At 40.4% G+C, this 12485-nt stretch overlaps 1 protein-coding gene across 1 annotated transcript in view; it reads left to right on the top strand.

The window, feature by feature from the left end:
* The window catches only part of LOC148855687 (Zinc finger, C3HC4 type (RING finger) family protein), a 91574-nt gene that overhangs the window by 78070 nt on the left and 1019 nt on the right, over nucleotides 1–12485 (top strand). Inside the window, exons 10-12 of the mRNA XM_088941507.1 lie at nucleotides 9441–9958; nucleotides 10075–10992; nucleotides 11878–12054. Coding sequence (XP_088797633.1) covers nucleotides 9441–9958; nucleotides 10075–10992; nucleotides 11878–12054 — 1613 coding nt within the window. The remainder of the gene's footprint in view (nucleotides 1–9440; nucleotides 9959–10074; nucleotides 10993–11877; nucleotides 12055–12485) is intronic.

The raw sequence follows: 12485 nt of genomic DNA, 5'->3' as shown, positions 1-12485 counted from the left end.
TGCATTTGGGTTAGAATGGAAACTGAAAGATGGGATGCAAAACGATTCATATATCTGCTTTTCTTTCTTGATTTCTCCATTCATCTCCAAAACGTAATGTCATATATAATTTGGAAAACAGCAGGTTTTTTTTGCTCGGGGGTAGTCATTCTAGAACCAACTGAATTTTTACATCTGTCCCTGTTTCCACATTTGCACCTCAAGTCTAAATGCAGCCTAAATATCTATTAAATAAACAGTTGGGTTGCTCCATTGTGAACTGGGTGACCAGGGTTCAAATCTTGGAAACAGCCTCCCTGTATGTTTAGGGGTAAGGCTGCATGCATCTGTCCCTCCCCTGACACCGCATTGACGGGAGCCTTGTGCACTGGAATGCCCATATAATATTCCCTGAACATCAAAAGTTACTTTGGAGACATCACAGATGTTTTTAACTTGGGAAATACCAGAAGTAGTTGTATTCTTTATGTTATAAATATGTATTTTGGCTGAAATAACAAGTGTAACATTATTCCACCTTCAAACCATGAGTTTCTTGAATGGAAAAAAATGAAACTTTTTATTTTTTGTATTTTTGAGAAATTGTCATGAATCAACTATTCCTCTTTAGTTCTTTAATATCCAAATTGTCATGATCTCTTAGAGGGGATTGTGTCTCAAGAGTATGAATCCATGTATTTTCTTTCAATTTGTGAAAGTTTATAATATTTCCTTATTCAATACCAATACATGTCTATGCAATGATCTGATGGATAGAGATAGGTTTGAGCCAAAAACTGCAGATTATGAGGTAAAATATAAGTAGGCTAAACTATTTTTTCTTGAATAAACAAGTTGTTTCCCTTGATTTGTTTGCAAGAGAGGGGAGGGGATTACAATTAGTATGAGAACTTATATGAGGATTACATTTAGGGTCCATTGGTTCCCAAGAAAATTTGTCTGGGATGGGATGAGAAACAGAAAAATTATTTTCTCACTGGAGTATCCTGTGTTTGGTTTGTTGCACCAAATATGTGGGAAAATCAAGCTTTCAACATTTGTTTACTGAGAAAATTCGAATGATGAGTATAGTGTTGGTTCATCTACATCATCATGTAATGTTTAACCTGTTAAGAATCGGACACAGCATGTATCACCAATGCCATGTGTCTTAATAGCTATTACAGACACATGGCATGTATCACCACTTGCCATGTATCTGTAATAGCTATTTATCAACATCCTACAAGGCTACAATTTTGAATCCTTGCCAATCAAAAAAAAAAAAAAACATATAAATATTGGTACTGAAAAGATTACATTCTGATTGGAATTCATAAAACTGAACATTCCTAATACATAACAACCAAACCATCAAAAAGTTTGTCTTTCATCGAGTAGCCATCATAATCCAAATTGTACCAAGTTCATTTTAGTAAGTAATACAAAAACGTAACTATCAAGCTGACTGTAAGAATGGTAATAAGCACAAATAGGTGTTGTATTTGTGTCAACCCATTGTTACGTTTGCATTTGTGTCAACCTTAACTGAAGAAGGGATTTCATCCTTAATACATGTTGGCTGTCGGGGTCTTGGGGAGTTGGTTTAACAGAGTGTGTGGTGGTATATGTTAAATTGGTACATCGCCTCTTCACAGGTGTTGTAAGAGCAATAAATAGCTCCACTAAAGCTATGCACCTAGGCATTACACTCTGCCCATGTGAAATAAATCCCCGGTTGTCAGCTTCTAAAGACAACATAGTATTTACCCATATGAACCTGTGAACATCTAAGTAGTTTATGACAAAATAACTAATTAAAACATGTCCATCCATAGTGTTAGTAAATCTACTAACAAACAGGTGGTTAAAAGGAAATTTAGGAACATAAAGCATAGAAGGTAATTTAGGTCAAAAATCAAAAGAGACATCACCTGCACCAAAGATGGGAGAGATAGTACCTCAGTTAAAATAACAGTTTGGGAAGTGGAGGAAGGAGATAGAGGAACAAAATAATTTGGAGGCCTACTCATATGTTTGAGGCTCTAGAATCTATAACCAAGATCTAGAAGTAGATGCAAGACAAGTTATTACCTAATTTTGCAAGGGCAGCAATGTTACAGGAAGGGGAAGAAGATAGACGAAGTTTTTCATACTCGTCATGGATAATGGAAATCATCTCCTTCCCAAAAGTTAAGACAGAGGAGTCATTACAAGCTGTAATGTTGTATCAGTCTTCTCCAACTCAAGCATGATTGGCCCATGTAGATGGTGGTCCATGTAAATCATAAAAGTTCACAGTTTGTCCTTCATGTCCACAATGGGTTCACTCACACACTACACCATGTCCTCCAATGTCTCGTCCTCTCACAGCACCTGTATCCCTACCATCTCCATGTCCACCTCTTATGCCATGGCCATCTATAAAAGACTCTTCTCGCTCTATAAAAGACTTTTGACAAAGTAGGAATCTCACTGCTACTCAAGGTTGACGAACCAGTTCATACTTCATACTCTAATCTTATTCTTGAAAGAATCTGGGCTATATCTAATTTATCCCTTTGTTGCTGCTATACCTTCACATCATTAGACAATGGCTGATAGGAATTTAACTCATTATGCAAACTCTTGATACTAGTATAATACTCTTCCATAGTTTTATCACCCTATTGCAACTGAAAATATTCTTGATAGAGTGGATAAATTCTTGTAACATTACCCTATCCAAACTAAACCTACTTAGCATGGTCCCAAATTTCCTTTGTAGTGTCTACGAACATCAAATTCACACTAATATGGGGTTCTATGCTGTTCCAAAGACATCATAATTTGTGCATTTTCTTGCACCTGATCACTATTATCCAGCAGAACCCATTTGGTTTTGTTTCGAATGCTGCTACAGTAACCCGAACCAGGAAGAGAAGAAAGAAGAGAAGAAGAAGAAAGAAAAGAAGGGTCTGTCGAAATCTGATGGTTATTCCATTCAGTTGACCTCCTTAATAGTCATTTAGATTCTAATGACATTTACAAAGACTAAACTGCCCTTACTTAAGTGTGGGGCAGAGTGTCTCTAATAAAACTGCCACATAAGCAAATCACTTAACAAACATAAGATGACTAAACTACCCCTATTCGGCTCACTTTAACACTCCCCCTCAAGCTGGAGAATATATGTCATATAATCCCAGCTTGTTACATAGATAGTTCACTTTCCCTGAGCTTAGAGCTTTTGTAAACAAATCTGCCCACTGATCATTCGAGCACACATGTTCTATGTTTATCTCTCCAGCAAGAACCTTCTCCCTCACAAAGTGGCAATCAACATCTATGTGCTTTGTTCTCTCATGAAAGACAGGATTGGATGAGATATGGAGTGCAACTTGATTGTCACAGTACAATCTCATAGGTTTATCCATGTGAAACCCAATTTCTTGTAGGAGATCCTCAACCACACTAATTCACAGGTAGTGTGTGCCATGGCCCTATACTCGGCTTCAGCACTACTTCTGGCCACAACCGTTTGCTTTTTACTCTTCCACGTCACAAGATTTCCTCCAAGAAATGTGCAATAGCTTGTAGTAGATCTTCTGTCAATCACTGAGCCTGCCTAGTCTGCATCTGTATACCCAACTATTTCAAGTTTTCCTCCTGGTTTATACAATAGTCCATGGCCTGGAGCTCCTTTCAGATATCTTACAATTCTAAGAACTGCATCCCAGTGAGGTATACGAGGGTTCTGCATGAATTGGCTCACCACACTGACTGCAAAGGAGATGTCGGGTCTCATGATAGTCAGATAGTTCAGCTTCCCCACTAGTTGTCTATACCTTCCAGGATCTTCAAATACTTCTTTTGTATCACTGTTCAACTTAACATTTGGTTCCATAGGTGTCTCAACCGGTTTTGCACCTAACAGTCCTGTTTCTTCCAGTAGATCAAGAACATATTTTATTTGGCACAGATTTACACCTTGTTTTGACCTGGCAACTTCTATTCCCAAGAAGTACTTTAATGTTCCAAGGTCTTTTGTTTGAAAATGATTTTGCAGAAATACCTTTAGTTTGTCAATCCCCGATTTATCACTGCCAGTAATGACAATATCATCAACATAGACCACTAATAAGATCTTCCCAGCTTCTGAGTCATAACTGAACACTGAGTGATCAACCTGGCATTGCTTCATTCCAAAACTCTTCACCACTTCGCTGAACTTCCCGAACTAAGCACGTGGCGATTGTTTCAACCCATAAATTGCCTTCTTCAGTCGGCACACCTTACCATCCTCCCCCTAAGCAACAAACCCAGGTGGTTGCTCCATATATACCTCCTCCACCAGATCACCATGGAGGAAGGCATTTTTTATGTCAAGCTGAAACAGAGGCCAATCATACATAACTACTAGGGAAATTAGTACACGAACAGAGCCAATCTTAGCCACTGGATAGAATGTCTCCATGTAGTCCACTCCATACAACTGCGAGTAACCTTTAGCAACAAGTCTGGCCTTCAGACGCTCCACACTACCATCTGGCAAGTATTTCACAGTATACACTCATTTACAGCCCACAACATGCTTACCAGGTGGGAGAGTAGTAAGTTCCCACGTTTGAGTATGTTGAAGAGCAGAAAGTTCCTCCTCCATTCCCTGCCGCCATCCAGGTGAACTAAGAGCTTCTTGGACATTGCTAGGTATGGAAATAGAGGACAAAGGTGAAACAAACTGGCGATGTGAGGTAGAAAGACGAGATAATGAAACAAAATTGAAAATGTGATGGAGGGTAGAACTACGTTTACCTTTCCGTAAGGCAATGGGTAGGTCAAGGTCTGAAGGTTCAGCAATAGGAGCCATGAGAGGATTCGTAGATGAGGTAGAAGCTAGAGGAGGGGCCGGTGTCGTTTGACGTGTATACACTTGCCGGATCGGTGGTCGTTCGGTGGTGATCTGCACTGGATGAGGTAATGAGTCTACTCCAACAACAGCATCTGGAACTGAATCACTGACAGGAAGAGGAAGAGGAAGTAAGGGTGGAGACGAAGGTGCTTCATGTCTTGAGAAGAAGGGGACAGACTCAAAAAAGGTGACATCAGGGCAGACATAGCACTTTCGGGTAATGAGATTATAACACTTGTACCCTTTTTGAGTCCGAGAGTAGCCAAGGAAGATACATTTAATTGAGCGTGCATCTAGCTTGTCTATTCCAGGACTCAGATTGTGGACAAAGCACACACAACCAAAGACACGAGGAGTTAATGGAAATGGAGATAAAGTGGGAAATAAGATAGAGAAGGGGGACTGACCACGAAGAATGAAAGAGGGCATCCAATTAATGAGAAAACATGCAGTGAGTACATCACTCCAAAACCGTTTAGGAACATTCATGTGATGAAGAATAGACCGAGCAGTTTCAAGAAGCTGACGGTTCTTCCGTTCAACTACCCCATTTTGTTGAGGAGTGAATGCACATGAGGTCTGATGATAATGCCATGTTGTTTTAAATACTGTTGAAATGAAGTAAGAAAGTATTCACGACCATTATCTGAACGGAGAACTTTGATTGGAACACCAAATTGTGTGCGTATTTCAGCATGGAATTTTTGAAAAATGGAAAATAATTCACTTCTTTCTTTCATAAGTAAATCAACGTCATTCTTGAACAATCATCAATAAAGGAGACAATACTTGTACCCATTATAAGACTCTATTTTGATTGGACCCCAAACATCTGAATGAACCAAAGAAAAATGACTCAACATACGACTCTCAACTCTTGGACTGAATGACACACGACGGTGTTTCCCAAACTGACATGACTCACATTGCAAAACTGACAAATGACTCAAAGACGGGACCAATATCTTGAGAGCCTTGAGAGATGGATGTCTCAGTCGGCAATGCCATTGTAGAGGAGTAAGTGAAGTCTGAAGAGCAATTGAAGATCCACCACCGTCAAGATAATACAATCCACCAGCTTCATGCCCCCCACCAATCTTCTTCCCCGTCGTGAGATCCTGAAAAACACAAGTGGAAGGAAAGAAGGTAACAGAACAGTTAAGAGCTTTGGTTATTTTACTAACAGACATAAGATTGAATGGAAACTTAGGTACATATAAAACAGATGATAAGGACAGAGGAGCCATGTCAACATTACCAACACCACAGATGGGAGATGAGGACCCATTGGCGAGTGTAATAGTTTGTGGTGTGGAAGTTTCAGAAAGAGAAGAGAACACACTTGGAGTCCCAGTCATGTGATCAGAGGTTCCAGAGTCAATATTCCAGGGAGAGGTTTTAGATGACATGCAAGCAATACCTGAGTGGGCAAGTGTGGCAGTGGCATGCTGTGAAGTGGTTTGAAGGAACCGCTCATACTCATCACGCGGTACACTCACCATCTCCCTCCCAGAAGTAGATGTAGATGTGGGAGGAGTTCGGTCTGCCTGTTTACTGTCACTGATATCAACCTCACCTGCTACAGCATGATTAGCCCATTTAGAGGGAGGGCCATGTAGGTCATAACAAAAATTCACTGTGTGTCCTTCCTTGCCACAATGAGTACACTTTCTTGCAGAGTTATTCCTCCCTCTACCACTGCCTCCCCCTGAGTCACGACCACCCCGACCGATCATGGAACTGCCACGGCCTCCTCGGGAGGCATGTCCTCCCCCTCTTGTACTGTGTCCACTTCCTCTAGCTGTCACAAGTGCTGATCTATCAGACTGTGTGGGATTCTCTGTCTGTCCCAAAGAAATTCTACGAAGCCGTGAGAATACTTCCTCAAGTGTAGGAAGGGTAGAGCTTCCTAATATTTGGGCCCTAACTGGTTCATACTCCATTTTCAGCCCCACCAAGAATCTTGTAACATCTAGTTGTTCCCTTTGTTGTTGCTGAACTTTAATATCTGGAGTGAGGGGATGATAGACATTGAGTTCATTCCTTATATTCTTCATGCAGGCATAGTACTCTTCTAGTGTTTTGTTTCCTTGTTGCAAATCAAAGTACTCCTGATAAAGTTGATATACTCTTGTTGTATTATCTTGTCCAGAATACAATTTCTTAGCATGTTCCCATATATCCTTAGCCGTATCAAGAAACATGAAGTTGGCACTAATTTTGGGTTCCATACTGTTCTATAGCCATTTCATGATTTGAGCATCTTCTTGTTCCCAATCATCAAATCCTGGAGAGTCAGCTAATGGTTTATCCTCTCTTACATGCTTCACTTTCCTCTTTGCCTTGAGGAAAACTTCACTGATTTAGCCCATGGAACATAGTTCTCCCCATTCAGTTTAATTGAGGTCATCTGTACACCTAGGTAGTCAGGGGAAACCACCACACTAGGTTTCTGATCATTATTCCCATCTCCTATTGCTGCCATTGTACTCTTTCACAGTTGCCTCTAACCTGAATTCTCAGCTACAAGCTGACAGCTGTTATTCAAAGTTTGATGTTCCAGAACCTATAGTAGCCCCTAAACACAACAGTGGGTAAACACGCCTTGTTCTTATTCACACTACTGCTGATTTCACAACACCACGAACCACATAAGCATCAATTTAGCACTCACTAATCACATGTAAGCCCTCTTACAACCACTCAATAAAGATTGTGCACCACAAGCACCACAACATAGTCAAACCTGTTTCACCCAGTTCAGACTAGTTTAACCCTTTTAAGAGAGTATTACACAACCACAAGAAGCTCGGCTAGGTCACTACATTACACCTTACACCACTTGGCCACTTACAGCAGCCCTAACACCACTCAACAACTTACAGCAGCCTCTACACCATTCGGCTACTGTACACACAGCCCATTCTAGGGCAACAATGAACCTAGTTCTCTAGGTTCTGATCAGTAGTAACAGATTCTTGAAGGGTTTCTACCCAGAAATACCAGCAACACAAGAAGAAGAGATAACCGACCTTCCTTTGAGAGTCTCAACCAACCATTCACTGCTGAAGCCACTTTTCTTGATGAAGAAGATTATGCACAGCAGAGAGAGACGAGCTGTGATGTTTCAGACCTAGGACGAACCAGTTCTCTCCATTGACTGACCAGAAACGAAGGAAGAAGGGTCACGAACACTGCTGAGATGCTTTACGAACTGAAGTAGGTCAGGAACATGGCTCTGATACCATGTTTCGAATGCTGCTACAGTAACCCGAACCAGGAAGAGAAGAAAGAAGAGAAGAAGAAGAAGAAAGAAAAGAAGGGTCTGTCGAAATCTGATGGTTATTCCATTCAGTCGACCCCCTTAATAGTCATTTAGATTCTAATGACATTTACAAAGACTAAACTGCCCTTACTTAAGTGTGGGGCAGAGTGTCTCTAATAAAACTGCCACATAAGCAAATCACTTAACAAACATAAGATGACTAAACTACCCCTATTCGGCTCACTTTAACAGGTTTATTGTCTTTAATATATTTCAATTTCCCCCTAGCAGTTAGATTCTAGCTGTATTAGCATGCTAGAGTCTTACTTCCTGTGGATGCCGTAATTCAAAAGGGAACCCTGTTATACTGTTTCAGCAATCTGCACCAAAAAATTAACTCACCCCAAGATGATAGACCACCAAACAACAATTTCCACTAGTCTGAAAACATAAAAACTATAGCCACAACTCAGGGAAAACACAAAAAATCTTTTCTAACTGCTAGATGCCTTCAAAAACATGAGTTGGGCATAGAAAAGCATGTGTCACCACACTGTTTTCACACATCATTCAATAGAAAACCCATGGAATCAAGCAACTAACCTGTACCATCTATAACTAGTCCCCCTTTGAATCACCAATTAGAAGGAATCTAGAAAACCACCAACAACTCCAGAAAAATGGCCATGGCTGCCTCTTTTCTATTGGGTGATCAGCCCTTTTTAGTCCTCTTGTCTTCCATTAATATCTAGAGAAAGTTATTTGTAGACAGAGGGTTGTATCACTGTATGGTGTCTGGAACAGACCAGGTCAATCACTTTGACTCTGATACAGTGTGATCAGACCTGAAACAAATAAAATAAAGCCTGAAAACAGTCTAGAAAATATTCAGAACTGAGAAGATAAGAAGAGAAGATGTGGAGAAGAGAAGAGAATAGAGAGGAGAACTAGGGTGGAAACCAGAATATATTGAACTAACAGCTCTCAACTGCCACCCATCTTTTATTAATTTGATGATGAATGCCGAAACTACAATCATACCCCTTGTAAGTAATAAAGAAACAAAAGGGAAAATAATTACAGCCACCACCTAATTATGAAAGAAATAAAACTCCTAACATTTCGTTACTTCCAACATCCTTCATTCCACAATTGAACTATCTAATTTTATGATTTATCTTTTTCTAGGTTACACATCCATATGGGTGCTGATGTCATTGCAGTTTCCAATGGAACATGACTAATTAGAGCATTCATTTGAACCTCTCTCCATTATTTAACTATATTCTTTTTGTTCTCATTCAGATATAACAGAATTGCAGAGAGTAGCATTCATTGCCGTTGCCAATGGAACAAGACTAGTTACAGCAAACTCCCTTTTTGTGCATCTGACAATAAACCTCTCTCCATTTGCCTTTGAACTTCCTACCATCTACCTCCCTTTTGTCAAGATTCTCAAGGATTTGGGTCTTCAAGATGTGCTATCAGTTGACCGTGCAAAGGATATTTTGCTGAATCTCCAGAAGGAATGTGGATACCAGCGCCTAAATCCAAATGAACTCCGTGCAGTGATGGAAACTCTGCAATTTATTTGTGATGGAATTATGCAGGCAAACAAGTCAGACGCATCTGGTTCAGAAGCAATTGTCCCAGATGATGGATGCAGACTTGTTCTAGCTAGATCATGTGTATATATTGATTCTTATGGCTCAAGGTTTATCGGGTCTATAGACACTTCAAGACTAAGATTTGTTCACCCGTATCTTCCAGAAAGAATATGCACAACCTTGGACATTAGAAAGCTATCTGAAGCGGTTGTCGAGGTAAGATGATTATCTATGAATCACTATTTTTGCGAAAACTTTCCTCCTAATCATTTCTTTATTTCTCCAATATGCATGTCCTACCATTTTTCAAATGAATCTGCATCTGGTAATAGGAACTGGATCCTGAACAACAACTTGCAGTCATTGAAAGCATTGGAACAGTTCCACTCACAATTATCAGGGAAAAGCTGTTGAGTAGATCATTTCAGGTTGCGGTATGGACTATTGGGAATTGCATAACCGGTAACATGCCTGCATTTGAAGGCCTGACATTGGAGAGAGTACAAAGCTTACTTGAATCCATTGCAGATAAATTGCAGTTTGTTCAGTGCCTACGTACTAGGTTTCTTCTACTTCCAAAGTCTCTAGACATTACCCGTGTAAATAAGAAACCCATTATTCCTGAGTGGGAGAATGAACCTGGACATAGGACTCTTCAATTTGTCAACCAGTCGAAGACTTGTATTTTAGTTGCTGAACCTCCACATTATATTTCCATTTTCGATGTTATTGCTGTTGTTGTGAGCCAGGTACTGAGCTCACCAATCCCATTACCTATTGGGCCATTATTATCCTGTCCACAGGATTCAGAGAAAGCAATTGTTGGTACCATGAAACTTGGGTATGAACAAGGAGAAATTGAGCCCAAATTTGGGCATAATTGGTTGCTTGGCAAGGACTTGCTGCCGCAGGATGCTCATCAGGTGCAATTTCATCCACTAAGACCCTTCTATGCCGGAGAGATAGTGGCATGGAGGACAGGAAAGGATGGAGAAAAATTGAAGTATGGTAGAGTTCCTGAAGATGTAAGGCCATCAGCAGGACAAGCACTTTACAGGTTTAAGGTGGAGACAGCGCCAGGGATAACTGAGCCTCTTCTCTCATCTCAGATTTTCTCATTTAGAGCCATATCAACAGCCAATGAGAGTTCCATGTCACCCTCTACTGATGCTAGGCATGTGGATATGGAAAACAAGATGGATGTCGAGGTACTGAAAGGTGCTGAAAGACACGTAGCTGGACCTTCTCAGGTGTGAGCTTCTTCTTGTGACCTTTTTGTCATAAATCCGTTTTTATGTGGCTTCACTTTTAATACAATAATACTAGCAATAATTTGTAACATGACGAGCTCCACCTGGACAACAATTGTTCAACAGAGGTAAACAGTGCATGTGGTACATACACAGCAATTTTGCAATCCACAAATCTTGTCCCAGCACAATAGATGCTTTCCAAATCAAGTTATTGAATGGAAAATACACAGCTTGCCCTGGGAGCATCATGTTTTGGCAGGTCTTTAGCATCTTGCCATTCAAATATGACTAAGGAACTTTTCTTCTTCCATTTCTCTCGCAGTTTGTGAATCCCAAAGCATTTTTTTATGGTTTGCACTAGGACTAGGGATGTCAATTGGACCATATTTGGTCCAATCCGATCTGGTCCAATATGAATCCATGACAGATGGACCAGGTGCAATCCAATCTGATGAATACTCTGGACCAGTCCAATTCAATGTCTGGACCATCCAATCTGCTCAAATTGGTTACAATCCAAACCTGGTCCATTGAGATCTGTATTCTTATCTTCTATCAGTGGACCAGATATTGGTCCAATTCAATGTCTTATTGACCCATACTAATTAAATCAATTTGGATGGGGTCCAACCCAAAAACTGGTCCATTGACACCCCTACTAGGGACTGGCTACGAATGCTTGTGTTCAGGACTGGCTTAGGAGTTAGGACTACACATTTAAATTTTACCTTGTCCAGAACTATAAGAAAATGGTTGGCTGAAAGCTCACTGGATGGAGGTGTGCTTCATATGTACTTCATATGTACTAGGAACTGCACCCTTAAGTTGATGCACAATATTGATATTGCATGAAGGTCACAAAGATTACTTTTTTGACTGCAGCAAAGTAAGGAACTCCAGTATAGTCGAGTTTCAGCAGCAGAATTGGTGCAGGCAGTACATGACATGCTTTCTGCCGCTGGAATTAATATGGATGTGGAGAAGCAATCCCTACTGCAAACAACCTTGAACCTGCAAGAGCAACTCAAGGAAGTTCAGGCAGTGCTGCTACTTGAGCAGGTATTCTGCTTGGTTTTTTTACTACTTTCTATTTGCTTCTACCTCGTTAAGTGGATGTGCAGTCTCTTCTTGTCAAGCTTTGACGGACATCTGGCCGCATTTTACAGATTTGATTTAACTGGTAAAATATTAAAGACAGTATTCTGACCTCTTTTGATCCAGATTTAAAGAAATAAGCCACTTCTCAGACAGCCACAAACCTGACCTGGATGATAACTATTTCTTTTGCAATCTGACACTGTTAGACTGTCTATGCTGTCCTTTGACCTCAAACTAGGGATCTATATTGCCAAATGCCAACCGATTGGTGGCCCAGTTGGTACATCTCTGGCTTCAGAATAGTAGAGACGCAGGAGTTTCCACCAATACCCCCCCCCCCTGGTATGTGTAGCCCCAGTCAAAAACAACTAGGGATCTAGATTAGACAGTGA

Source organism: Nelumbo lutea, chromosome 4, assembly GCF_056320005.1.
Source record: "Nelumbo lutea isolate HS-2025 chromosome 4, American lotus-T2T, whole genome shotgun sequence".
NCBI lineage: Eukaryota > Viridiplantae > Streptophyta > Magnoliopsida > Proteales > Nelumbonaceae > Nelumbo > Nelumbo lutea.
This window is presented reverse-complemented; position numbering and strand designations above follow the sequence as displayed.